The sequence below is a fragment of the Vulpes vulpes genome, chromosome 10, assembly GCF_048418805.1.
Source record: "Vulpes vulpes isolate BD-2025 chromosome 10, VulVul3, whole genome shotgun sequence".
NCBI classification, from domain to species: Eukaryota; Metazoa; Chordata; class Mammalia; order Carnivora; family Canidae; genus Vulpes; species Vulpes vulpes.
This window is the reverse complement of record NC_132789.1, coordinates 42,711,540-42,738,630: the sequence shown is the minus strand read 5'-3', so window position 1 is coordinate 42,738,630 and position 27,091 is coordinate 42,711,540. Positions and strand designations below refer to the sequence as shown.

Here is a 27,091-nt window from a genome sequence, read left to right as displayed (position 1 = left end):
GGATCGAATCCCACGTCGGGCTCCCGGTGCATGGAGCCTGCTTCTCCCTCTGCCTGTGTCTCTGCCCCTCTCTCTCTGTGTGTGATTATCGTAAATAAATAAAAATAATTTTTCTCTTCTAAAAAAAAAAAAAACACAGGGATGGACAGTTTAGGGGCCGCACTCAACAGTTTCTAGCCGGACTCCGCGCTCCACCGAGGCATTTGTAACTCCCCCAAGTCACCAGTGCATCTCAGCCAACCAGCACCCGCAGGGAGTCCATGTCCTGCCTTATTTGGAGGAGGGAGGGCGTTCAACTTCCATCCCTGTCTTGGGGGAGTTCGGAGTGCTGGGAAAAGATGTCATGCTTGGAGCCCATCTGGGAAAAAGGCGTCTGGAGCTATTCCTTTAGTTTACGGAACTGACAACGGAGGATGGCAAGAACAGAGGGTGACGGCCCAGAAAAGGGTCAAAGTACTAACAACGGGCTCTGTCAGCTCTGGCCCCCCAGGCCCCCCTCTCCCGGGCTTCGCGTGGCCGGGAAGCCTGATGTCCCTGGTTCGGCAGTGGGATCGGGACCAGTTTTCAGAGCAACATAAGCCAGGGGTAATTTTTAGCACAGACTTCACTTTCTAGTTCTTTTTCCCTACCCCTAATTTTTCAGTTGCCTTTAAAGAGGCCGCAGAGAGCTGAAAAACAAATCCAAGTTTAAAGAGACAAGTGCAAAAATGCAAACCGGGCAAGGGGACAGAGCCACCAGCTGGACTAAATGTGCCTGGAGAAGCGCGTCCTCTGCTTGGCAGGTGCTGGGGATTTATGGTCGAGTTTTGTAGACGTTTCACCACGTTATGAGCCAGCTCAGGAGACCCTCATAAAACTCTGCTTATATGAAAGAACAAACTAGCTGATAAAAGTCAGCTGCTGCCTATAAACGCGCTGTGGGGATCGCAATTGAGTGGTGGATTTATTAGTCTGGGCTCTTTGTGCAAATTAAGAACGAGTGCGCAGGTCTGAAGGAGGGGGGGCTGTGGAGAGCCCGAGGGCACTGAGGGTTGCTCCCCTCCCCGCTCACATGACGGCACCCCTCCCCCGTTCCTTTCTCCAGTAGAGGGCAGAGGGAAGATTCTCGATGGAATTCTTTGCTGGGGATCTGCTCTTATATTCCCCTTCCTGCCCCCTCCCCCAAAACCCACAGGAAGAACCCATCAGCCCCCATGCCCTGCATCCCCCACATGTCCTGTATGACAGCGGTTCGAAACCTGGGATTACCCGTCCATGGATGTCTCTAATGTGTCTCCGTGGCCCCGGTTCTGTGTGGGGCGTGCGGGGAGGCCTCCGAATGAGTGAATACGGATGTGAGAGCCTGCACGGTGCCATCTACGGAACTTACTACGCTCCAAACGGTACATAGGGTTTGGGGGCAGAGGACCGAGCAGGTGCCGTGAAGCCACCAGGGACGACGGGGTGCAATCAGGAAGTGAGGAAGGCTCAGTTTCTTCCCCAGAGAAGGGGGATCTCTGTGGCTACTCTCCCCAGCTCCCTCGCCACTGTTTTTTTGTTTTTGGTTTTTTAGGATTAACGGTCTTTCTGAAAGAATGAGGCTGTCCTTGATAAGAAGGCAGGTAGACAGCCCCTCCTCGCACATGCCAGATCAGGACGTCCAGGCTAGAGCCTCAAATGCTGTACCAGGCACCCGTCTCAGAAAAAATGGCTTTCCTTTGCACCCTGTAGGGACGGAGGAGGGTGCCAGGAACGAGGTGGAGGGAGAGTGCCCGGAAGAGGCACCGCTGTCATTCCTTAAGGACTGGCTACCTCCTCCCAGCCCAGGCATTAGGGGGCAAAAGTGTCCAGCCCTCACAGTCTGGGACCGAGGGAGGCTCACCAGCAGGGTTGCAGCTGCCCTGAGAGAGGCCTGGGTGCCTCTGCATTCGGAGGAACCCTGCCCCATGCAGGACTGGGTGTTCAGGAAACCCAGCTGTCAGTTGAGTGGGTTTCAGGGGTGCTCCTGCCTTCTGCAACAGGGAGGAAGCTGGTGAAGGGGAAAGACTCCATCAGAACCAAAAAAATCCTGGTGCAGACTGTGGCGACGTCACTGCCGTCACTGCAGGGCGGTGGGTGCTTAGGAAACTCCAGGGGGTTGAGGGTTGGAGATGCTCAAGAGCACCGCAGAGCTGCCCACTTAGTGGGTGGCTAATCAGTCCGGAGTAAATGTCAACCACCCCTTCCATGTTGCTCAATGTATCCCAACCCTTCCTATCTCCTCTCAGCTAAACCTTCCTCGTGTAAGGAATAGATCATCAACTCCATCATACCGAAGAAGAAACTGGAACTGAGAGGGAAGATGGCTTAGCCGAGGTCACTCAGCTGGTAAGACAGTGAGCCGAGATGCGAACCTGGTTCTGGGCCACTTGCAGTTCAGCAGGCTTCCCCGAGCTCCTTCCCCTTCTCCTCCAAATGTGCACCTTCCCGCGCCAAGCGTGCAGAGAGGAGGCACTCTGGGCAGCTGAATCCCTCAACAGCTGGAGCTGGTACCCCGTTGTCCAGATTCAAGTCAGACACTGCACAATCCGGACTCCTCTGGCCGGCTGAAGTCCTCCTCTTAGGAGCCTAGGATCCTGCCGGCTTTGAAAAACTGCTACTCTGCCAAGAGACTGTTGAGGTCAAGTTCTCTTTTTTTTTTTTTAGATTTTTTTTATTCATGAGAGACACACACAGAGAGAGGCAGAGATACAGGCAGAGGGAGAAGCAGGATCCCTGCAGGAGCCCGATGGGGACTCGATCCCGGGACCCCAGGATCACACCCTGAGCTGAAGGGAGACGCTCAGCCACTGAGCCACCCAGGCATCCTTGTTGAGGTCAATTTCTAAACGTGCGTGTGGTAGAGACAGGAATGAAAGAGACCTAAGTTCTTCATTTCACCCCAACAGATTGTCTCATCGACAGGGAAGGGGTTCTGACCATCAAGAGTCTAATCCCCCCAACTGAGGGAAAACAGAAAAGAGCTCACATCTACTATCTCAACCCATAAGCTAGGATATGCTTTGAGAGGGAGCATGGTGGGGCGGGCGGGGGGGGGGGGGGGGGGGTAGCCTGGGTGGCTCAGTTGGTTGCATGTCCGACTCTTGATTTAGGCTCAAGTCATGACCTCAGGGTGGTGAGATCGCGCCCTGCATCAGGCTCCATGCTCGGCAGGGAGTCTGCTTGCTATTCTCTCCTGCCTCTCCCTAGCTTGCTTGTTTGCTGATAAAATCTTTAACAAAAAAGGAGGGCAGCTTGGGTGGCTCAGGGGTTTAGCACCGCCTTCAGCCCAGGGCCTGATCCTGGAGACCGGGGATTGAGTCCTACATAGAGCTCGCTGCATGGAGGCTGCCTCTCTCTATGTATCTCTCATGAATAAATAAATAAAATCTTAAAAATATAAAAAGGAAAAAAAAAAAAAAATAAAAAGGAGCCCTGGAATTATTCCCACTACAAGGATTCTCCTTACTTTATAAATTAAAAATGAACCCAGGAAAAATGCCAACAGAGTCCTTTCTTCATTGGGGGTTAGTGGCGGGGGTGGGGTGGGGTATGTGGTATGATTAGCTAACCAAAAAATCCCAGGGAAAACAGGCATAATGAACAGGGGTGGGAGTACAAGAAGGCTGCAGAGACTGGTAAGGCACTAAGACTTTGGAAACCTAATGTCCATCAGCAAGGAGCTAAATAAACTATGGTATGCCCAAACAATGGAAATATATGCCACTGTTTTAGAAAAAGTTAAGGAAGCTCTATGGATTCACATAGAATAGTCTCCAAGATACAGTAATTGGGGGGGAGGGGGGTGCAAAGCTGCCTATGTAGCATGCTATAATTCGTTCAAAGTTAGGGAGAAAAAACATTTGCTTGTTGTATCATCTTTTGCTGTGGGACAAAGTACCCCAAAACTTAATGATTTAAAACAAACATTTAGGGCAGTCCCGGTGGCTCAGAGGTTTAGCACCGCCTTTGGCCCAGGGTGTGATCCTGGAGACCTTGGGATCGAGTCCCGTGTTGGGCTCCTTGCATGGAGTCTGCTTCTCCCTCTGCCTGTGTGTGTGTGTGTGTCTCTGATAAGTAAACAAAATAAAATCTTTAAAAATAAATAAATAAAAATAAAATAAACATTTATTGTGTTTCCATGGGTCAGCAACCTGGGCATGGCCTCGCTGGCTGCCGTTGTCTTAGGTCCCCGTGAAGTTGTAGTTGGGCGGTTAGCTAGGGCTGTGGTCTCAACTGAAAGCTCAACTGGGTGGGGTGGGCAGCTGCTTCCAAGCTCAGTCACGGGCTTGCTGGCAGGTTTCGGTCTCTTACACGAGTGCTCCACAGGGCCGCCCTGGAGCCCTGCAGCTCACCTCCCCGAGGGTGAGGGATCAGAGAGTGAGCGATAGACCCATGCGGGAAGCTTCGGGCTTTTTTCATCGGTTAGTTTCAGTAACATCCCACCACTTCTGCAGGGTTCCGTTCCTAGAAGCAAATATGTAGGCCCAGACACACCGAAGGTGGGGGGAGGGTACACCAGGACATGAATACTGGAGGTGGGACCCTTGAGGGCTATCTAAGAGGCTGCCAACCACTGCACGGATATGGGCAGAGAGTGTTTTTGTAAGAATACATCAGAAACATTTCATGCTCGTTGCCTCCAGGGAAAGGGAAGTGAGTAACTGGGAGATGAGAACTTTTCACTGAATGTGCTCTTGTACCCTCTGAATTTTGCATGATGTGAATGTGTCGCTTATTCAAAAGATAAACTTATTTCAAATTTAAAAAGGACAATTAAAAAGCATCTTAATCGTAAAAAAAAAAAACTAAGGAACAAAATAAAAAGTCATACTTATGTGATACATAGTTATTATTAAGCACCGTAAAACACCTTATCTATTTATGGCCAGGATTTTTTTTTTTTTTTAGATTTTTTTTTAAAATTTATTCATGAGAGACACACAGAGAAAGAGAGGCAGAGACATAGGCAGAAGGAAAAGCAGGCTCCATGCAGGGAGCCTGACGTGGGACTCGATCCTGAGTTTCCAGAATCAGGCCCTGAACCAAAGGCAGATGCTCAACTGCTGAGCCACCCAGGTGCCCCTATGGCCAAGATTTAAAAAGCTCTGTGCCCCCCCCCCCCCCCCACACACACACGGCAACTCCAACTTGCAGAACAAAACACACACTCTGGAAGCAGGCCTTCAGGGCTCCTCACAATCGGGCTCCAGTCTACCCTTACGGGGCCATTCCTCCATCCGTGAAACCTAGTGACTCGCTCTGTGGAACTACTATTTGCCAGCTCTAGGAGGTAAAAGCAACAAGCACAACGGCTGGCACACCGCACTTTCGATCCGTGCTGGGTTCCAGTCTTTCTGGAACTCCCTTTGCTTATTAGACTGCCCCCCTCCACACACAACACCCCCTGCTCCTCTCCATCCCCAAGTCCTAACTCAGATGTCACTGTCACTATCAAGTATCCCAGTGAGCAGCGGGTTATCACCTCTCTTCTGTTTTTGTGTCAGATACCCACTTTTATTATCTTATTTCCTCACAACTTACTTATACCTGGAGGTTCGTACCCTTTAATCCCCTTCACCTATTTTGTCATCCTCCAACCCCCCAAAAACGCTTTTATTATTGTTTTACAATTTAAGTGTGTTCGATTCAGGCTGGTACCTGGATTGTCAGCTTCAATAGTACCTGAGACCATGTGAGAAATACAGAATCTAGGACGCTGCCACCCCAGGCCTGCAGAATCCGAATCTAAATTTTACCAAGAGCCCAGTGATTTCTATACACGTTAAACCTTGAGAGACGCTGGTTTCAAGCTTTCCCTGGTTGAACTATAAATCTTTCTAGGGATCTCTTTCATCTGCCCCCAGAGTATATCTTATGGCCTGATACCCAAATGTCTTTTGAGTTAAGTTTTATTTACAATTATTACATATGTGATACGTTTTTTAAATTCCTGGAGGAATGTCTACCATATTGTTAAAAAGAGAAGACACCATGTGTTTTCACTTTCTGTGATATTTCTGTTTTTCGCAACCAGAATGTGAGATCTTTACAGGCACAAACACATGAAGGTTTGGAAAAGTAGAAAATCTAATACATTCACAAAATGGTATGTGATGTGTGTAACAGTATCTACTGTAATTGTGTTGAGCTATTTTTACAGATATGAAAAGATGGGCAAACTATGTTTTTTGAACAAGATTATATAACCCTATAGATAGATCAATGACGCTATATTTGGGTTTGGTTTTTTTGTGTGTGTGAATATGGACACCGTAAGGGTCTATATATCAAAATATCACTGATGGAGCTTTCTTTATTTGTACTTTTCTACACTTAAGAATTTTTTTGACATTTCTATGATTTTTTTCATTTCTAGGATTTTTAAAAAGCATATATATATATATATATCTTTTGTAGTAAGGAAAAAAGTCATCTTCATTTTAAAAATATCTATACTCTTTATTAAGCCTCTTTACATCCAGTGACCCAGATTTTTCCACAACCCCCGAAGCTGATAGGTCTGGAAATACCCGACCATTTTACAGATGAAGGCAATGGGCTTCAGAAATGTAACCCCCAGGGCCTGATTCAGGGAGGTCTTCTCCCACCGTGGAGCTACTCTCAGATCAGAACAATGTGGCGAATCAGGCGCCAGCTTTGGTCAAAACCCGTCACTGTAACCATCTCGCTCTCCCCTACTACTAACTGGGACAGGGGGACACAGAGAACTCCTCAAAGTCGGAGCCCTGAGCATAATTCATGCTGCACCACCTCCCCCTGGTGGTGGCTCTAGAAACTGGAGCTGTCCGGACGGGTGAGGAGCTACAGCAGTTAGGGAACAGGGACACTTGGCTGGGAGGTATGCTTTGACTTGTGGTTTTTCGACTCTTACGATGGTACAAAACGCCATACGTGTCCATCAGAAACCGTCCTACACATTTTGAATGTGGCTCTCTCCCTGGGCTGGCAACTTGCGGCATGCTTGTGATGCTGGGCGGCAGCAGCATGCCACAGCTCAGTCAGCCCCGAGATCACAGGGGCAAACAACCTACAGCCATTCTGTGCCCATACAGCTATTCTGTTTTTCAACCAATTACAGAAGATATTCAACATTTCATTGTAAGTTTGTGTTAGATGATTTTTGCCCAACTGTAGGCTAGTGTGAGTGCTTGGGCACCGGTTTGGTAGGTTAGGTGTATTAAGAGTATTTCTGACTTCCGATATTTTCAATTTATGATGGGATTATCAGGAGGTAACCCATCGAGAAAGATCTATACTGTCTTCCATCAATATCACCTTTACTTCTTTAAATCAAAAAGAATCCTGTTCCATCAAGGAATCAGGTACTGACCCAAATACACGGAACAGGCCAGGTGTCAACCAAGCTCAGAGCTTTGGATGATGCCGAAGGTGAGGCCACACTCCCTTCCCTCTCCCTCCCCACTGCTTCTGTGGCAGCGGCTCCTGCCCCATTCTGCACTGCTTTCCCCCATTCTCTCTGCCTCCTTCCATTCCCAAGCCTATGAAAGGCCAAGCGGTGGCCCGTGTGCCCTCAGCCATGATGTCGCAGGGAGAGGTCCCAACATCAGAAGCCTGTCCTCAGGCTCTAGGCACTGATTTTTCTTTTCTTTTTTTAAGTCTTTATTTATTTATTCATGAGAGACAGAGAAAGAGGCAGAGATACAGGCAGAGGGAGAAGCTCCCTACAGGGAGCCCGATGTGGGACTGGAACCCGGGTCTCCAGGATCACGCCCTGGGCTGAAGGTGCTGCTAAACCGCTGAGCCATTTGGGCTGCCCTAGGCACTGATTTTTCAAGTATGTCAGGTCACCACACTAGAAAGCACCAATGTCAGTCTTCAGCTGCGTCCCCCTTGTCTGCTGATAAACACACAGCTTTCTTACTCTTCCAAGAAAAAGGAAACATTCAACAGGGTATCTGGAATAGTAGGAGAGAAAAACTGTAGCATATCACCCTCTCCAGAAAATGCAAAACATCAGATTTATAAGAAACACAGACGCACTGCAAGGGCATCTCTGTAATGCTTCCAAAGAAGTGAGACACACACACACACACACACACACACACACACACACACACAGCAGACATGAAGGAATAAATGAAAACCAGCACCTTGTACAAGGCTTTGGTGCTCATCTTCTGAAATTTGGTCCCAGGCCTTGGGCAAAGCTTGGATGTTTGCCAAGTCTCCCCACTGGATCGAGGCCAGGAGGTACTTTCTCTTCAGGTAACTTCCTGGAAGTTAAGGACTGCCCAAAAAGCAAATGAAATATGTTGAAGGGGAGGGGATCCCTGGGTGGCTCAGTGGTTTGGCACCTGCCTTTGGCCCAGGGCATGATCCTGGAGTCCTGGGATCGAGTCCCACATCAGGCTCCCGGCGTGGAGCCTGCTTCTCCCCCTGCCTGTGTCTCTGCCTCCCTCCCTCTCTCTCTCTCTCTCTCTCTGTCTATCATAAATAAATAAATAAATAAATCTTTAAAAAAAAAAAAAAAAAGAAAGAAAGAAATATGTTGAAGGGGAAAAATGCCCAGGGGAGAGCGACCAGGAGCCAGAAGAGTGAAAGGGTGACTATCGTTCCATTTTCCAGGTGGCAGGACTCACCAACGCTACCGATCTTTACCGAGCACCTCCTCACTCACAGAGCTACAAGACCAGAGGGATGAAATGTTACCCCAACAACCTAGGATCTCACCATCAAAAAAAAAAAAAAAAAAAAAAAAAGCCAGGAACTGAAAAGATACAATCTCAGTGACATTAAAGGGGAAACTGTATGGCAGTTCCGAGGATGAAAACCTCCCTTTGGGGCGGGGGGGGTGGCAGCAGAAGGATTCTGGCTGGCAGGAAAGGCGTAAGCAAAGGCACAGAAGTGGAGAAGCACGGACTGGTTTCAGGGCCGAGTAAATCCTCCCATCTGGCCAGCAAGGAACAATAGCAGGGAAGGTGGCTGAGAAGGCAGGTCGAGCCAGAACATAAAGAGCACTGAAGACCACCATGGGGATTCCGGTCCGTGAGCAATGGAAGCTGCTCAAAACTCCAAAGTTGGCAACGGGCAGAACAAAGACATCTCCAGAAGGAAGTGAGGTCACAACGGCTGGAGCCGGCTTAGAGGGAAAAAAGCCAGAGGTGGAGAAACCTATCAAGAGGCTGCATAGACCAGGGGCCACACGAGAGGCAAGAAACTACAGAAGAGGCAGTGCAGATACAGAAGGAAGATATGAGGGCCCAGGGAACAGAATCAAAGCACCTGCCAAGGGGTCGCGTGGACATTCTCAGAACAGTACCTGGCACGTCATCAGTGCTCAGTACTGCTGGCTGCGGCTCCATCAAAAACACAGGCTGATTGTTACCTCCTTCTCAAAACCTTTGAATAGCTTCCCGTCCCACTCAGAGCAGAAGCCAAGATCCTTTCAAAGACCTCCAAGGCCCTGCAAGGTCCGGCCCGGTCTCTCAGAATCCGTCTCCTATCGGGCTCCCCTTCCTCACTCGTCTAGCAACACTGGCATCCGCTCTACTTTCTGAACATATCAGGCCTGCTCTTACCTCAGGGCCTTTGCACTTGACATTTCTTCTACCTGGGACACCCTTCCCCTGAGTATCAACTGGTTCTCTCCCTCATCTTCCTTAGGTCTTTTCTCAAATGTCACTATCTCAGTGAGGCCTCTCCTGACCACCCTGTTTAAGATCACAGCCCCGCCCTCGCCCTTCGCTTGCCCCGCTTCATTTTTCCCCAAGTTAAGAGACAATGAGAAATGACCCGCACTCTATAGTCATATGCTCTCGTGAAAACTGAAATGAAAAAGACTTCCTGAGGCAGCTCTGGACGCTGTCTGAAACATATTCACAAAGGATACGCATTTCGATAGTGTCTCTCAATATCCTGCAACCACTCCAACATGTCAGCCACAGAGGGGCTCACCGCTGAAGCCCGCTGGACAGCATCAATGCCAATCGCGTCTGCGTGCTGCTCATAGACCTCAAACACTTGTTCCACGTGCCTGCTGACGACGTCACGCACCTTGAGGAGGGTGGCTCTGGGGGGAAAAGTCTCACATTAGGCAACACCATGAGAGGAACCTAAGGCAGGGGTCCTCAACCTCAGCACATGCACATTTCAATTTGGACGGTCCCTTGTGGTGGAGAGTTGTTGTCCTGTGCGTGTTAGGATGCTGAGCAGTATCCTCGGCCTCTACCCGCTAGATGAGAGGAGCAAACCACGTCAGGACGATCAATCGGGTCTCCAGACACTGCCAAATGTCCCAGTGGGAAAAACTGCTCTGGGTGCACAGAGAGAGACTACTGCAGATAGGAGAAAAGTTACTTAACGCTCAATCATGTATAAAAATGGCGTTGCTCACTGCATACCCTAAGTGCTCACGACCCTGAGACTGGCACGTAGAATGACAAACTTGTTCAATGAATGGAGTGAAACGGTTCTTGTGAGGATCAAATGCAATAATGCTTATAAAGTGCTTAGGGAAGTGCCCAGCTCACAGTGAGCATAATAGTAATAATATTGTTATTATTCCAGGGCGTGATCCTGGAGACCTGGGATTGAGTCCCACATCAGGCCCCCTGCATGGGGCCTGCTTCTCCCTCCGCCTGTGTCTCTGCCTCTCTCTTCGTGTGTCTCATGGATAAATAAATAAAATCTTTAAAAAAAAAAAAGGGTATCCCTGGGTGGCTCAGCAGTTTAGTGCCTGCCTTCGGCCCAGGTCGTGACCCTGGAGTCCCGAGATCGAGTCCCACGTTGGGCTCCCGGCATGGAGCCTGCTTCTCCCTCTGCCTGTGTCTCTACCTCTCTTTCTCTATGTCTATCATAAATAAATGAATAAATCTTTAAAAAAATCTTAAAAAAAATAACTGTCTCTCTTCTAATCTACAAAGAAACCAAGCCTGGTTCATTGCTATATTCCCACCACCTTGTGCGTGGCTTAATTACAGGTGCTCAGCTCTCTTGTACAAATGACTACAAAGAAGATCCCTGTACTTGACCGGTTCCTGTTAGCCTAGGGCACAGTCCGTATACACCGGACACTTCTTTTGGTCTAGTCGAGAAAAGGCCTATCCGTGCGGGGTGCCTTTGTCAGGGATGCATTCCCTTGCGATTCTGGCTCAGGTCATGTTGTCATGACGGGTCGTGACATGGGAGCCCTGCATCGGGCTCTGCGCCCAGCTGGGAGTCTCCTTGAAATGCTCTCTCTTCCTCTGCCCCTTTCCCCACTTGTCCCCTCTCTCTAAAATGGAAGGGAATGGAAGGGAAGGGAAGGGAAGGGAAGGAGGAAGGGAACGGAGGAAGGAAGGAAGGAAGGAAGGAAGGAAGGAAGGAAGGAAGGAAGGAAGGAAAGGAAAGGAAAGAGGGAAGGGAAGGAAGGGAAGGGAAGGGAAGGAAGGAAGGGAGGAAGGGAGGGAGGGAGGGAGGGAGGAAGAAAGGAAGGAAAGGGAGGGAAGGGAAGAAGGAAGGAAGGAAAGGGAGGAAAGGGAGGGAAGGGAGGAAGGAAGGGAACGAAGGGAAGGGAGGAAGGGAAGGAAGGAAGGAAGGGAGGGAAGGAAGGAAGGGAAGGAAGGAGGGCAGACTGCACACTGAGTGCAGAGCCCCAGCGCCCGGCTTGGCCTCACCACCTGAGAGCATGACCTGAGCCAAAACCACAGAGCCCAAAGCCCGACTGACCGGGCCAGCCAGGTGCCCCTGTAAAACGACTTTGTGACAAGAGGTCCCATCGCGGGGAACCCCCGGGGGGGGGGCTCAGCGGGTGAGCATCTGCCTGCAGCCCAGGGCGTGACCCTAGAGACCCAGGATAGAGTCCCACGTCGGGCTCCCTGCGTGGAGCCTGCATCTCCCTCTGCCTGCGTCCCATGCATGCATGCATAAATAAATAGGTCCCACTGCAACAAATGGAGAAGAGGCGAGGCTGCGACACCTCCTTCCAGGGAAGGGGAACCCCCTCTCCGACTGGTCCTAGCTGCTTAGGGAGCCCCCGCGTCTCCACCCTCCCGCGCGGAGCTCTTCTTACAGCGTCTCCCCTAGCTTGTCCAACACGTCGTCGCCAGCCCCCAGCTGCTTGCGCCGCAGCCGCTCCCGCAGGCCCGGGAAGGCCCGAAGCGGGGGCGCGTCGTCCAGCCGCGCGTTCTGAGCCGCCTGCAGCTGCTCCGCCAGGCTGCCGAGCGCGGCCAGCAGGGGCCGGCAGTCCCCGAGCGCGCCCCGCCAGCGGCGCTGCTGCTCCTGCACGGCGGGGAAGCAGCCCCTCAGGGCCTCCCGCACGGCGAGCAGAGGCTGGTCCTGCGCCATCACCTGCCGGACAAACCCAGGCCGACGGGCAGCGCCAGGCGGCCCAGGTGCGAGCGGAGCAGCGCGCCCCGGGCGCGAGGGTTCCGGTGCGCAAGCGCCGTGTACCCCCTCCGACCGGGGGCGGCCCCGCTTTCAGGTCGCAGCGCTGTCCCGAAACCCGGGCCTTGAGCCCGAATTCTGTCTCCTCCCCTGGAAGCTCCGGTCGCCTTCCCCGAACCGGCGGGAGCACTGGAAGCCCGCGGCGGCTAAGCGGGAGCACCCACCCGGGCACCCACGCTCGGCGCTCCCTCGCCGCCTCTCTGCGCATGCTCCAGCGCGGCCGCCGCGGCGCAAACGGAGGTCGCAACGCGCGATGCCTTCTGGGGGCTGTAGTCCTACTGGCGGAGCTTCCTTGTGATTGGATGTTGCGGGAGCCTCCCAAGACGGCGACTTCTGATTCGTCAGCCGGTGGCGGTTTGAATTCGGCGGCGGCTGCACGTCCGGTTCTGCACGGAGCTGCTCCGTCCTTGCCGCTGCCGAGGCGGGGGTTTTCCTGGACGCGCTCGGCGACCCGCATGTACGTGCCCCGCGCCTTGTTTAAGCTCGGGCCTCCTCGGGGCAGCCTGTGCCCCCCGCTCGCCCCTTAGGGCGCCCGCCCGGCCTCTCCCGCGACCTCGGCCGCTGACCCCCCCCCCCCCCCCCGCCTCGGGGGCGCCCCGCAGCCTCCACCCAAGCGCCATGGCTCCGGCTAGGAAGGGCGGCAGTCGGGTGGCCAAGACCAGCTCCTTGCGGAGCCGGAAGCTCGCCTCCTTTCTTCGGGACTTCGACCGGGAAGGTAGGGGGCGCAGCCGGGGTGCGGGCGAGGTGGGGTGCGGGGCCCCGGGCCCCGGTTCACCCGCCCGTGTGCCCTGCCCGCAGTGCAAATACGGTCCAAGCAGATCCAGTCGGACACACAGAACCTCCTCAAGGAGATGGACAACCTGTACAACATCGAGATCCTGCGGCTCCCCAAGGCGCTGCGCGAGATGAACTGGCTCGACTACTTTGGTAAGAGCTGCTCGCGTCCCCAGGCCTCGGCCCGGCGGTGATCACTCCCCCTCCCCGCCCCCCTGCGCTGCTTATTGCACTTCCCTGCTTCACCTGTCTGCACAGGACTCTGACGTCATCTGCCCCGCAGGTAAGCAGGCAGGCAGGCAGGCATCCCCTCTAAAGGACCCCATACTGAATTCAAGCTGTTCTAGGCCCAGAACTGCTGGACTGAACAGGTGCATGTATGTGTTCCAGGAAAACGTTACTTAGGGACACACAGAAATGTGAAATTTGTGTGCATTTTATGTGTCACAAAACGCTCTCTCTCACTTGCTCGCACTCTTTTTTTTTTTTTTTTTTTGGATTTTATCCAGTCGCTTAAAAACGGATACCTGAATAGCTTGGTTGGTTAACCAGAGCTCAGATGGTTGGAGAACCCTAAGCCGTGCTTTCTGCATCTCATGGAAACTGTCAGTTTAAAAAAAAAAAAAAAGGGCAAATCAGATTGTGAAGCACAAGGACTTGAGTTTTTCTGGCCAGCAGAAAACTGCAGCCTGTTCTCTGGCCCCCATGTTAAATGCCCAAGGACATGCGACAGGCTTTCTTTCTGCTCTGGGGGTACCCTTACTTTTTCTCCTTTCTTTATTATTAGCTATTATGTAGGTTCCGTCCTGCATAGAAAAGCACATTGTGTTCAAATTGTGGATACTTAATGACCCTTTTGACTTGCCCTTTTATTTTGCACGTTTCTACAAATACTCATGGAGCGTGCCTCTGTCCCAGTGCTAGGGCGGGAAAATGTTTTGGGAAATAACAACAGACGTTGTCCCTACCCTCGGGAGCTTACAAGTTAGTAGAAGAGGATCATTTTAAAAATGCACACATGGGCAGCCCGGGTGGCTCAGTGTTTAGCACCACCTTCAGCCCAGGGCCTGATCCTGGAGACCTGGGATTGAGTCCCGCATCAGGCTCCCTGCATGGAGCCTGCTTCTCCCTCTGCCTGTGTCTCTGCCTTTCTCTCTTTCTTTGTGTCTCTCATGAATAAATAAATAAAATCATTTAAAAAAATAAAAATGCACACATGATTATATAGCTAAAATTACAAGTATCAGAAAAAGGGTAGAGTAGTGGTTGGTAGGTCCATTTATATAGTGCTTCCCGTGCTAGGTGGGCAGACATTGTATTGAATGTACTACGTTAGTTAACTAATTTTATCTTCATAGCAAAAGTGTTCATTGTTAATATTGCTCCTATTTTATAAATAACAAAATTAAGGCACAGAGAGGTTGTTTACTTTGCTCAACGTCTCATAGGCTAGTTAGTAGCAAAGTATACTTATTTAAATCCAGGCATTCTGGTTCAAAGCATGAATTTCTAACAGTTCTACAGGACTCTATGAGAGTTTCTAGAAGGATTAACCTAACTTTACATCTAAATCTTGTGCAGACCTCTGTGTTCAGCACACATTGGCTATATACCTACCCCATGCCATATTTTCGCCCGAAATTGTTTTCTAGGAATTCAGGTGAACATTTACACATCTTTGAGTAGTTGTTGGGTATGATGAGGCTGAGCATCTAACTCAGCACTTCGCAGGGATCTGTTGTTATAGAACAGTAAAGAGCTTTGGATTGGAACTGAATTTTGAAAGACGAATTAGAAACTTGTTGGGTGCAGAGGAACATTTCCTTTTTTTTTTTTTTTTTTTTTTTTTTAATTTATTCATGATAGGCACACAGTGAGAGAGAGAGAGGCAGAGACACAGGCAGAGGGAGAAGCAGGCTCCATGCACCGGGAGCCCGATGTGGGATTCGATCCCGGGTCTCCAGGATCGCGCCCTGGGCCAAAGGCAGGCGCCAAACCGCTGCGCCACCCAGGGATCCCCTCAATAGAGGAAATAATACATACGTGCCAAGGCATGGAGTCATGAGAGACAGCGGCACATTTGGGAAATAAGGACTTCCCAGTGTGGTGGAACCTAGAATATGCGTAATGGGGTCAGTCAGGTATGGAGAAAAATTAAACGAGGTTGTAAAGATCCTTGAATGTTGAAGCCAGGGTTTAATCTGACCCATTTTTAGGCAGATAATGGGATATATCAGGGAGGATGGTTTATCATTAAGATTTGCTAGTAACTAAATAAAACGTTCTTTTTAAAGCCCTTGGAGGAAACAAACAGGCCCTGGAAGAGGCAGCAACAGTAAGTGACCTGTCCTATTTTGGAACTGTGCTTAGTTTTTAAGTTTAATCTTGTCACAAAATCCAACCAGGGGGTGCTTACTACGGAGGAGGTTTTGTAGGGGACGTATCCTGTTTATGCCAACTGGAAAATTATGATTGTCAAATGCTGAGTCTATGAAGCCCAAATACCGTCAAGTTCTACAGAGGGAGGCCATTCTGTTTTGGGCAGGTTCTTTGCAACTCTCTGCCCTGACCTCTCAGGCAAAGCAGAAGCCTCAAGCCCAAGTCCCTCTAAGCCCCTGGGTCATTACCTAATGGCCTGGGCTGCTAAGTGCCAAAGAGACTTGTTTTATTTTTATTTTATTTTATTTTATTTAGAGATTTTATTTGAGAGAGAGGGAAAGGGAGAGAGCAGCAGAGGGAGAAAAAAAACTCAAGCAGACTCTGCACTGAGCACAGAGCCCAACATGGGGCTCAACTTCACAACCCTAAGATCACAACCCAAGACATATTCAAGAGTTGGACGCTCAACCGACTGCCACCTAGGTGTCCCGAGACTGTTGTTTTATCATGTCCTACTGTAGAAGCTACACTCTTACTTGGGATTCTCAGGATTCCTCATCCCCTCTCACCTCCTCTATCCTAGCATCAGGATCAGGAAGAGAGTAAGATGAGGAAGCAAAATAAACAGGTTAGATCTTAGATCTGTAGTGTCCAGTGCAATAGCTACCAGCTACAAGTAGCTATTTTAATCAATTAAAATTAATAAAGTTAAAAATTCAGTCTTCAGAGACACTAGCCACTTTTCAGATGTTCAGTAGCCACACATGACTAGTGACTACGTATTGGTAGCTCAGAAATAGAGCATTTCTATTGTTGCAGAAAGTCCTGTTTTACAGTGACAAGAACTGGTCCATAAATGGGTCTTCATGGAGACCTTAGGTATTGTACATAAAATTGTACATAAGCAATGTGTGTATAGATACGCATTTGTCATTTTTCTGGGGAGAATGTTTATTATAACCTTCATCAGGTTTACAAAGTGAACCCAAAAGTCTACATCCTACTACACATTATTAGAATTACTTGGAATCCTAGGTTTTGAAGGGATCTGACTGCAAAGGGTACATAGTAGCATTGAATAGCAGGTTTACAGCAGCCTCAGAAGTTAAAGATATTTCAGAGCCAGTTGTTCAGTCAGGAAAAAACTAATTAGAGAGTTTGGGGGTGAATATTGTAGAAGGAAGGGGATAGCTGAAAAATAAAATCAGGAGCTAGTAAAACATTTTTAGTTTTGGCTTTCTCTTTCTTTCTAATATGTTCTTGCCTCCACACACCCAGATGTAATGTTTCAAAAGACTTAACCTCTGAGATGAATTATACTCATTAGCTAATGCATCACCCTTTTGTTAATTAATCAGACTCTAGAGCTAAAGTCAGGGAGCTTCTAGTGTAATATGAAATAGCCAGCGTCTTCACACCAAGTCAAGAGAATTGTAGCCTTAGTTAATATGACTTAAAACTCAGGGGAGGAATGATACTTTGGTACAGAAGTTCATAATAATTAGGTATGTGGGCATCTCCCAAGTTTTCACTTCTAGGAAACCTCACAGGGCTCCGATATGGCTCATGGCTATGATTCTTTACAGTGAAAGGATCTAAAGCAAAATCAACAAAGGGAAGAGACACGTGCACCGAAGTCCAGAGGAAACCAGGCAGAAGCTCCCAAGAGTCCTCTCCTAATGGAGTCACATAGGACACCATAATTCATCACTTGTAAAATGTTGTCTACCAGAAAACATTTTTGAGACTCAATGCCTAGGATTTTTACTGGGGGCTGGTCGCATTGGCATCTTCTGTACCTAGCATGTACCAAAATTTCAGACTTCCAGGAAGAGAGCCAGTATGCGGCATAAGCCATGTTGTTTATTCAAAGCTTAGGATCAGAGAACCATTCTATCCAGGGAATGGCGGGAACCCTGAAATCCAGGTTCTTACACAAGCCACCAGCCAGCCGTGCAAACGGGCCTTTCAGGTCTTAGGCCTGTTAACTCTTCTGCTTAAAGGTGCTCGGTGGCCTACCACCACAGAGACCTTCATAACATGCCAGATGTTTCTAGAGATGGCAGATATTTGGCCACTATCTATTCCATCAACCATTTCAGACGTCACTAATCTATAGTGCTATTTCTTGCTAAGATTGGACAGCCTCAGAATGCTCCTCAGCACTCCACGGAGTCCCTACCAATCTGGAGATGTAACCTGCCATCCCTAATCCATAACAGCTCTTCTGATACTTCCACACGCCGTGCAAGGAAAGCCATAGAATCATACCTGCTCGTGGCTATTCTCATTCCCATAAGTAGTCAACCACTGGGAACACATTTAATTAGAATGACAGTGATTAGAAGCCTTCTTGAAGGGCCCGTGAGTGCAACAGAAAACCGTGTGGACGCTCCAGACTTAAAAAAAACAAAAGAGAGAGAGAGAGAGAGAGAGGAGAAAGAGAAAAGTCAAATACAGCACCAAGTATAGAGAATGTGAGTCATTAGGAACTTGTATTGTTTGCCAGTGGGATGTAATCAAGTGCAACCGCTTTGGAAAATGTTTCGGCATAATATCAAGGCTGAACATTTGTGTAGCTACAACCGTCCCGTGCCCCACCCCTAGTATACAGCCAAGAGAGAAGTTGGACACATGCATCAGACACATTGTGAGATGGATCAGAGTAGCGGTGTTGGTTAATAGCAAAAAGACTGATGACAGGAGATTGGACAAACTCACTGTGATGGAGTCCCACAGTGCGATGTTACGTGGCAGGGAAAACAGATGAATTACAACAAACAGTGGTCAGAAGTGAAACTAAGTAAGATATTACGTAAGCACGTATATATTTATAAAAAAACAAAAACAAAAAACCACGCTTTTAAGCAAATGGAATGATGGTGGCACCTCTGAGGGAAAACGAGAAAATAGACCAGGGAAGAATGTAGAGTTAGAAGCAAGTTATCAGCAACATTTTAGCTCTTGGGCTGTATTTATGAGAGTTCACTCTATCGTGTTATAAGTAATACGTTACAATCTTTGGTCCATAACAAGTAATGTGTTTTTTAAGTTAATCGTGTTGAGTCTTAAAATATTCCCCATATTTGATGAAATATGCCTGGTGTTTTCTGGCTGTATTCGTCACAGGCTGACCTGGATATCACAGAAATAAACAAACTAACAGCAGAAGCTATTCAGACACCCTTGAAATCTGCCAAAAGTGAGTACTTGTTGAAACCCCTCGTTGAACTGAGAATGGAGGCCAGGTGGTTGGCTGGTTGCTCACAGAGGCCTCGGTCGTGGAGCCTCTTCCTCAGATGCCTGGTCCTCAGGCTTATGAATCCAATCATGTGATTCTGGCCGCTGCACCGAGTTAATAGTGTGCAGGACTAATAGTGAGCAAACTCCTGGCCCATGTGGAGCAAGAGTGAGAGTGGCTTGTGGTTGTACATGTTTAACAATGAGACACTAACTTGTATCACTCGATGGCTGCGATGCTGAGAAAGTTTTTTCTAACCTACATAAATAACAATATTTTGCTGTAATAAATAATACTTCTATGACATGTGTCCAGTACTGTCCAAAGGCCTTTCCGTCATTCATTCAGCCGGCACAATCCTAGGGTTTGGGGAAACAGGAACGAAAGTAACAGACCCTATTCTTGTGGAGAACATCCAGGTCTCATCTTACCCCTGTGAGGTGACTACTCCCCTTTATGGATGACGTGCTGAGGGAGCACAGCGAGGGCCCCGTGACCTGGGCAGTGCTGGGACCGGCCTCATGCTCAAGCCTGGCTGAGTCCAGCGTCTGCACTCTTATCAGAATGCTGGGCAGCATGTGGGCTTTCTTGACCAGTCTGGGTAGTTTCTTCTGTCTAAACCCTTTTTTTTTTTTTAAAGCCACCTTATTTATATTCAAAATCTGTTTCTTTCTTTTTTTTTTTTTTTTTTTTAAGAAGATCTTATTTAGCAGAGAGCATAAGCAGGGGGAGCAGCAGGCAGAGGGAGGGGGAGAAAAGCAGACTTCCCTCTGAGCAGGGAGCCCAATGTGAGGCTGGATACCAGAGCCCTGGGATCATAACCTGAGCCAGAGGCAGACGCTTAACCAACTGAGCCACCTAGGCGCCCCTCAAAGTCTGTTTCTTGATTAAAGCCTAAGATTGCATAAGTTTTATTTCCTCTAGAAACAGGACTGCATGAAAATGTATTCCTATGAGCATATCAGTTTGTTAAAACTGTTTTCTTATAGCACGAAAGATAATAAAAGTGGATGAAATGATAGTGGAAGAAGAAGAAGAAAATAAGAAGAATCTTCGAACTTCCAGAGTAAGTAGGCACTCGGGTCTGGGGCTGAGAGCCTACGAGAGACAGGGAAATAACAAAAATACAGAACATCCCGTTGTCCCATCCCCACCTGCCAGAGTTCACAGTGTAGCAGAGAAGAACGCACTTAAATGGCTCATAACAGAAGCGACCATAGAGTGTGTATAGAACGCAGAAGAGGAAGCTGTCACGTTTTACCTCCCCAGTTAGGATACACCCAGGCCTTTAAAAGTGAGGGAGATTTCACTAGCTGTGAAGAAAGAGAAGGGAAGCCCGGGAGGAGATGAGAAAGTCCCTTCAAGTTCCATTTAAGGAACAGGAAACAGTTTGGAAGCAGTTTGGGCTGACAGGAATGTAGGCTGTGGGCGGTCTGCGTACAGTAGGGCCGGACAGTGAAGAGCCTTGTGTGCCGAGCTCGGAGTTCCCATCTCAGCAGGTTGGTTATGGTAAGTGATGCTGCCAGATTGGTATTTCAGAACGATATTCGGGACAAATGGGGGAAGAGAAAAAACGGAGACAAGGAAACCAGTTGGGAGGCTATTCTAAATCTTAAACTGAGCCGGTGACCCTATATAGAGACCAGGGATGGTTCTGACCAAGCAAGACTGGTGGAGGCAGGGAGGAAGCAGGGATGACTTGAAGAGCCTCTATCTTGGACAGAGGAAGGTGGCACAGAGTGGGAAGAGCAGGGCTGGGTTCGGGTAAAGGGGAGCACCCGGTTGTGCCGGTGGTTTGATGCATCAGGTGTTACGTTCTCTTCTGAAATTTCAGCCTGGAGCTCAGGGAGGAGTTGGGAGATGGAGGGGCATGCTGACTCCCAGTGTGGGTGTCGACGAGGTTGTGCCAGGAGGGCACGGAGGGGGCAGCTGAGCACGGGTACTGGAGGGACACTAGAAAGAGGAGCTCAGGAGGCAGCCAGCCAGGCTGCAGTGAGTGTAAAGGAGATTTACCTTTAATATTGGCCAGAACCCTCTACTTTGAAAATCCAGACAGTAGAAGTCCTGAGTTGATCAGTCATCTTCCGTGTTACTTAAGCCACTTCCCTCGGGACATCGAGCTCCTGTTCAGCCTCCGTTTCCTTTTCCAGAGCTGATTTCCCTCCCCTTCCCCGCCCCTCCTTTTCTTACCCTTTTCTTACCCTCCCTCACTTTCCCCGTTTTTGCGGGCTTTTAATAACCACAGTGTCATTCAATTGTGAATCCAGGTCAAAAGGTGTCCTCCGTCCAAGAAGAGAGCCCCATCCGTACAAGGAAAAGGCAGAAGGAAAAGGTGATGGGTTTTCCAAACCTCGGTGTGCGTTTTGGTTTTACTGGCGAGCCCCGTCCGTCGTGGCAGAAATGGGGGAAGGGCTCCCGTGGCTTGTGCTCAGGGAGAGCTCGGGTCTCCAAGCTAGAGGCGCCTGGAGAAAGGATCTGACCCAGCACGCTCTCCGGTTCTGCCCACGTTCTCTCTTCTCCCCTACGTTTTTGTGTTAACGCTGTCGGGGAGCGCGAGGCCCGGGAACCTGTAATAAGCACTGCACGTTATGTTCACGTGCCTGACAGTCCCCGTGCAGAGCTCCCCTGGGGCCTGTCACAACGTGGCTGTCACCGCCCTTCTTGACACGTTCCCCGTGGTCCTAGTAAGAATTGCCAGGGACCTGATTGTGCCGGGCCCTGCTGAACATTTGGGACAGGGCACAGGGGCCACCTCTTAAGGAGCTTAGCACATTGCAGCAGGGACGTGTGTCCGTGAAGGAGACTCCCTGAGCAGTGGTGGATGCCCGGCCAGAGGACAGGAACTCTGGCCGAGGGGCCTGCAAGGTACTGAGGGGCCGGACTCGAGGCTGATGGACGGCTTGGCTTCAGAGGTCTGGCTCCACCCTGACCGGCTTGTGATCTTGGCCATGTTGCTCCCCTCAGTGCGCTCAGGTTCCCATGGCCATAAATAAGTCTGACAGCCAGCGTCTGGGGTTGTTGGGAGGGCTGTGCCAGTCGGTGCGTGGAGGCACTGGGGATGGTACCCACGTGGTCACTGCCCTCCGCGTGTGACCCACGCACCTCATGGCCACCCATTACCTGCCATTACAGGTCGAGCCATTACAGCACCGTCACCCCAGCTGTGAGCCGGCTGGAGTTGTCTCTGGTGAAACCAACTCCAGGCCTGACCCCCAGGTTTGACTCAAGGTGAGTAACGGGGGAGAGCAGCGCCTGCATCTAGGTGGGAGCCCCCAGGAAAACACTTGACCCCTCAGCCTGGCACGCCCTCTCGGAAGAGGGTAACTGTCCGGGCTTCTGAGCGTCTGCCTCTCCCCTGAGAGCCGGTTCACCTGCTTTCAGCGTCAAAATGAGTCTTTATTTGATGACAGGAGAACACGCTGCCTCTGAGGACTAGGGGGCCGCTAGTGACTCTTGCTCGGCCTTTTAGAAACAGAAAGTTTCTGACCAACAAAAGTGTTCTTGGAATGGGGAGGTGCTCTCCCGCACCCTCGGTTAGAGTGAGAGGGCATCCCGTCACACCAGGGAGACCAAGGTGACCCAGGCGGGAAGCTAATCTCTTCCATGGGGCCGCTCAGCTGGTCAGGAGACTCCGTAGCTATTAAAGAAGCGGATCCGTATGTGCTGGAGGAACAGCGTCGTGATGACGGGCATCTCCAAGCATGTTGCACGACGGGGTGCCCTGGATGAGCCCATTTGTGTTTATATTCAGAGGACGTTTCTGGAAGGCATGAGGAATTGAAAGTGGGGCTCTCTGGGGCGAGGAGAGGGAGGAAGACTTCTTTGAATTCCCGCTCCTGAACTGCTTTTTCATATGCACGTACAGCAGAGGGCATTTAGAGGAAAACAGAATTTCAACTGTCTTGAGAAAGTTTGTTTAGGAATTAGTATAACGCTAGAATCTCCGAATCCTCCTCTTCTGACCCTGGAAAATTCCTCCTGCTGGAAGCACTTAGCCACTCTTGAAAGTGCATTAACCGTAGTTTATTTCTGGCTTTGTGGATGGCTGGATGGCTGGTGTCCACGCAGAGCCTGGGACCTAAGCTTTCCGTGGATAAGAACTGACTCTGGCTAGATGGAGGTTTGATCATTACAAGCTCCCTTCTCCAGCTGTGTGTAGTCATTACTGTTTAAAAAGACTTTTTGCCCTAAATTTAGAACTCGCCTTCTTAGAAATGCAGGGTTTGAAAACTACAGCTTGAGGCCAGATTAGGGTTGGAAGGGCTCACGGCGCCTCGTGTCACTTTCTCTGCCAAGCCATCTTGACGGAGATCTCCCCACTTCACAGGGTCTTCAAGACCCCGGGCCTGCGTACCCCAGCAGCCAGAGAGCGGATCTACAACATCTCTGTGAACGGCAGCCCTCTTGCCGACAGCAGAGAGATTTTCCTCACGGTGCCAGTGGGCGGTGGCGAGGTGAGCGTCTCACGGGGAGGCCGGGCTGGCATCCGTGCCCGGCTCCGTGTTCTGTTTGTTCATCAGCTGACGTTTGCCCACCTGCCAGGTGGTAGGCCCAAGGTGTAGAGGACATGATTCCTGCCCTCGAGAAGCCTTCAGTAGTTGAGATAGGTGCCCAGTGCCCTCTAGTGTCATGGGACGTGTGCAGTTGGGGGAGATCCTGCAGGGAGTGCAGAGGAAGGCAGCATCCAGGTATGCGCCCTAGAAAGGGGAACGTGAGCTGGGTCTCCCGCAGTGGACGACTCTGAGGGGTTCTGAAGCGGGCTGAGCCCACTTGCCCTGGGCTGAGTAGAGCAGAGCCTCAGCTCCTGGGAGGCAGGGAAGGCGAATCTGCGGGGCGTCCTTGCCCTTATTCCCCGGGTGAGCCAACCATGGTCCAGGGTCAGACACCAAGGTCATCAGCTCCTCGGGGGCAAACTCCTCTCCTAATGGCGTTGCCGCTCCCCCTTCCCGCTCCCCTTGCCCAAAGTGCAGGATATCCAGGGGCCCCCTGGGGCACAGTAGGGCACGGGTGCAGGGTCCTGCCCCAAGGGACCTGGCCACTGAACCCACTCTGCTCTCCACACAGAGCATGCGATTACTGGCCAGCGACTTGCAGAGGATGGACATCGCACAGCTGGACCCAGAGGCCTTGGGAAACATTAAGAAACTCTCCGTGAGTCTTGTAACCGTTCGCACGCGGGCTGCCTCTGGCAGCTGGCTTAGTTTAGCTGCACGTAGGATTGTCTGCTCCGTCTGGCCCGCATACTCAGCATGAGATGAGAGATGACCTCCACGGGGCCCGGGGTTCCAGCTCCGTTCTCCCTCCACACTGGCTTGCGTGTGGCCTCGGGCAGCCCCGCTCCCAACTCCCGACTCTGCTACTCTAATGCTCAGCATCGACCGTCCAGCTTCTTGTCTCCCCTTAAATTCTCAGGAGGGAAATTAAGTTGGTTCAGCTTTGGTCACACGGGCCTCCGGGTCCAATCAGCACAGTCCCCAGGGGTAGATAGATGGGCGCTCTCGGCCCAAACACGGCTGCCCCAGGTGCCCCCTTCCTGGGTACCTGTGGGGGACATCCAGGGAAGGGGCGAGGGTGGAGCTGCCTTCCCAGCCAGGTCCCCCCAAGGGACCTCCGTCCTCTAGGGGAGATCCACTGAGACCTGGCCACCCCAGCCCGAGGTGACAGGCAGGCAGGGCCGCTGCCCCACTCTCCGCTGACCCGCCTCCTTCCCTCCGTAGAGCCGCCTCGCCCAGATCTGCAGCAGCATACGGACTCACAAATGAGGCTGCTGTTCCAAGAAGCCCCGCTGGACAGGACGGACCTCCAGCGGGCACGTCGGGGACCCTGACACCACCTCTTCCCTTCAGGCTTATTGTTTGTTTGAGTGTGCAGCTCCAGAGCAGGGAGCGGTGTTCCTCAGGGAGAACCGGGGAAGCGGGGACACTGCTCCCCCATCGGTTAATACAGCTTAGCTCCTCACGCCTCCCCACCCGCCACCTGCCACTTGCCTCCTCCCGCCTCCGTGCAGTCGAGACTTCCTGTCCTTCCTGTAGGATTCTCCTTCCTGTTCTCAGGGCTGCCGCTCCTGCTCCCCCTTACCCAGCACCCTCCGTGCCTGGCGTTTCTGTGTTGTTTGAGGCCGGGAGCTTTAGGCTCAGAGAAGTGAGGGCCGGGGCCATGGGAGGAAGATCAGAGGCTGGGAGGAGCCATACAGCAGAGCGAGGCCTGTCCAGCAGGGACGCAGCAGGCGCATCGGCCCGGTCCCGCTTCCTCCCGAGGCGGACCCAAGTGGCCCTTCAGGATCTCCTGCCCGCCCTGCCCAGTAGTTTTTTCCAAGCTGACCATGGAACAGTGGTTTGTACTTCTCCCTTGACCGAAGACCAAAAATTAGTTTGGAGGCAGCTTCCTCGTCTGGCACCTCTACCTCTCTACTCGGTAGGGATTTGGATAAGAGAATTCTAGGGCTTAGCATAGTCGAGGGCTTTGTGGGACCAGCTGCAGAGGGGTGGTCTGAGCTCTCAGTGCCAGGTCCACAGACTGCAGAGAGCACTTCCTGTCATGGGGTTCGTCGGGGGCAGGTGTGAACTGCCTGGTGGCCTCACTCCATGTGTCTGGCCTGTGCTCCGGGCATTGGCTCGGTGTTCAGAGCCCGCACCCCGCCCCAACGAGTCCTGCAGTGTGGCCCAAAACTGCAGGCCCTGGGGCCCCGTGTCCTCTGTGGCCCTGCGTCACGCTCGGCGTCACCCGGCCAGGTGACCCTCCTGGCAGTCCAGTCCTGTTGCAGCCATATCCCCTTCAACTTGTTTTATTCTCCCTTTCCTGATACTTCAGTGCATATCGTGTTCCCAAGCATCTCTTATTAAACTCTTGTAATTAGGGCTATTGAAAGGTACCTGTTTTCAATAAATTGTGGGTTGGTTTGTTTTTAATCCATATTCAGCCTGCCTGTCGTCTCCGAGCGGTGCTCCCTGGACTAGAGGCTGTCTGGGGGCCGAAGCTGTTGGGGGGGTGGCTCTGAGCGGCTATTTTCTTCAGGAGACACTGAAACCTCTCCTTTAGGCAGAATCTGATACCTGGAAAGGGGGCCCTTTCCCCAACGTGCAGGGCATAGGTAACCCACCCCCAGTAGGCTTCCCCCAACGCCTGTTCGTGAGCAAGAAGTTCATACTGGGGAGGACAAAACCTCGGCCGTCTACGGTTCACCCCTGAGCGCAGTCTTGTTGGCGGGAACAGCGGGGGCACAGGGAACGCAGCCACCACACTTCTCCAGGCCCAGTTTCAGGGCCCTGCAGGTGTGACTTCCTGAACTCGTTCGGCACTGAAAACGATCCCGCTTGGACCTGACGGCAGAAGAGAAGAACGGGCCGTCATCGAGCCCGGCCACCTGGCTCTGACCGTGATGGGCAGGGACCCTGTGGTCAGCGGCAGCATTTGGAATAAAGGTTCCTCCTTTCAAGCAATTCAGTCACCAAACCCGAGGCATCTACCTATTCCTTTTTTTTTTTTTTTTTTTTTTTTAATTTTCATTTATTTATGATAGTCACAGAGAGAGAGAGAGGCAGAGACATAGGCAGAGGGAGAAGCAGGCTCCATGCACCGAGAGCCTGACGTGGGACTCGATCCCGGGTCTCCAGGATCGCGCCCTGGGCCAAAGGCAGGCGCTAAACCACTGCGCCACCCAGGGATCCCGCATCTACCTATTCCTTCACCTGGTGCAGTGTCCAGAGGAGCCGGGCACCAAGGACACCCTTAGGACCCAACACGCTCGGCCCAGAGCTGTCCTCGCCCTATTTCGTTCCACTTGCACCACCGGCTGAGTGAACGCAGGGGTAGGAAACCTGCGGCGCGGAGCAGGTGCCTAACAGATGCCAGCCACGTGAAGAAGACAGAGCCGTCCTTCATCCCGCATCAGGGACGGGCTGAGGGTAATGAGCTCCCCATCCCAGAGTTTAAAGCACAGCTTGGGATTTTACAAAGGAAATTTAAGTCCTACTGCCAGCCCACAAACCAAACAGACCAACTTTCACTGGATTTTAGTTTTGGTTCGGGTTTTTTTTTTTTTTCTTCCAGCTTCGTTCCTAACAATTTAAAAATTGTGAGATTTCATAAAAAGGATTGCTAGCTTCAAAAAAAAAAAAAAATAAGATTTGGCAACACCGCCAGCTGGAGCTGAGAGCCCCTTTCCTTAGAGCATCCTCTCCCCATTCAAAACAACCCCTGCTAGATCACTCCCCTCTGTTCCGTGCCTCCCCCTGGTCGGCAGTTTACCTTGTACCCGCCGCTGTGGGGTTGAAGCGAATAAAGGCACAGCTG

The 27,091-nt window shown here is 50.9% G+C and overlaps 2 protein-coding genes across 4 annotated transcripts; one reads left to right on the top strand and one right to left on the bottom strand.

Moving 5' to 3' along the window:
- Positions 1-1,375: 1,375 nt before the first annotated feature.
- AIRIM (AFG2 interacting ribosome maturation factor) lies at positions 1,376-12,627 on the bottom strand. 3 transcript variants are annotated; one of them, XM_025991725.2, is made up of 4 exons: positions 12,032-12,627; positions 9,872-10,051; positions 8,133-8,251; positions 4,104-7,937 (listed from the first exon to the last, which is right to left on the bottom strand). In XM_025991725.2, exons 1-4 carry the CDS (start codon positions 12,304-12,306, stop codon positions 7,900-7,902), a joined length of 612 nt encoding a protein of 203 aa, XP_025847510.1. In that variant the 5' UTR covers positions 12,307-12,627; the 3' UTR covers positions 4,104-7,899. The 3 variants fall into 3 exon arrangements, with proteins under 3 accessions (XP_025847511.1, XP_025847510.1, XP_025847509.1); XM_025991726.2 differs by lacking the exons at positions 4,104-7,937; positions 8,133-8,251 and adding an exon at positions 1,376-2,619 and having other exon boundaries at positions 12,032-12,613; XM_025991724.2 differs by having other exon boundaries at positions 4,104-8,251; positions 12,032-12,613.
- A 113-nt stretch (positions 12,628-12,740) lies between these two features.
- CDCA8 (cell division cycle associated 8) lies at positions 12,741-25,711 on the top strand. The gene is made up of 10 exons (XM_025991723.2): positions 12,741-13,120; positions 13,204-13,332; positions 15,474-15,514; positions 18,688-18,760; positions 19,789-19,865; positions 21,067-21,131; positions 21,932-22,027; positions 23,127-23,253; positions 23,864-23,950; positions 24,517-25,711. The coding sequence occupies exons 1-10, from the start codon at positions 13,024-13,026 to the stop codon at positions 24,559-24,561; spliced, it is 837 nt and encodes a 278-aa protein (XP_025847508.1). The 5' UTR covers positions 12,741-13,023; the 3' UTR covers positions 24,562-25,711.
- The last annotated feature ends 1,380 nt before the right edge of the window (positions 25,712-27,091 follow it).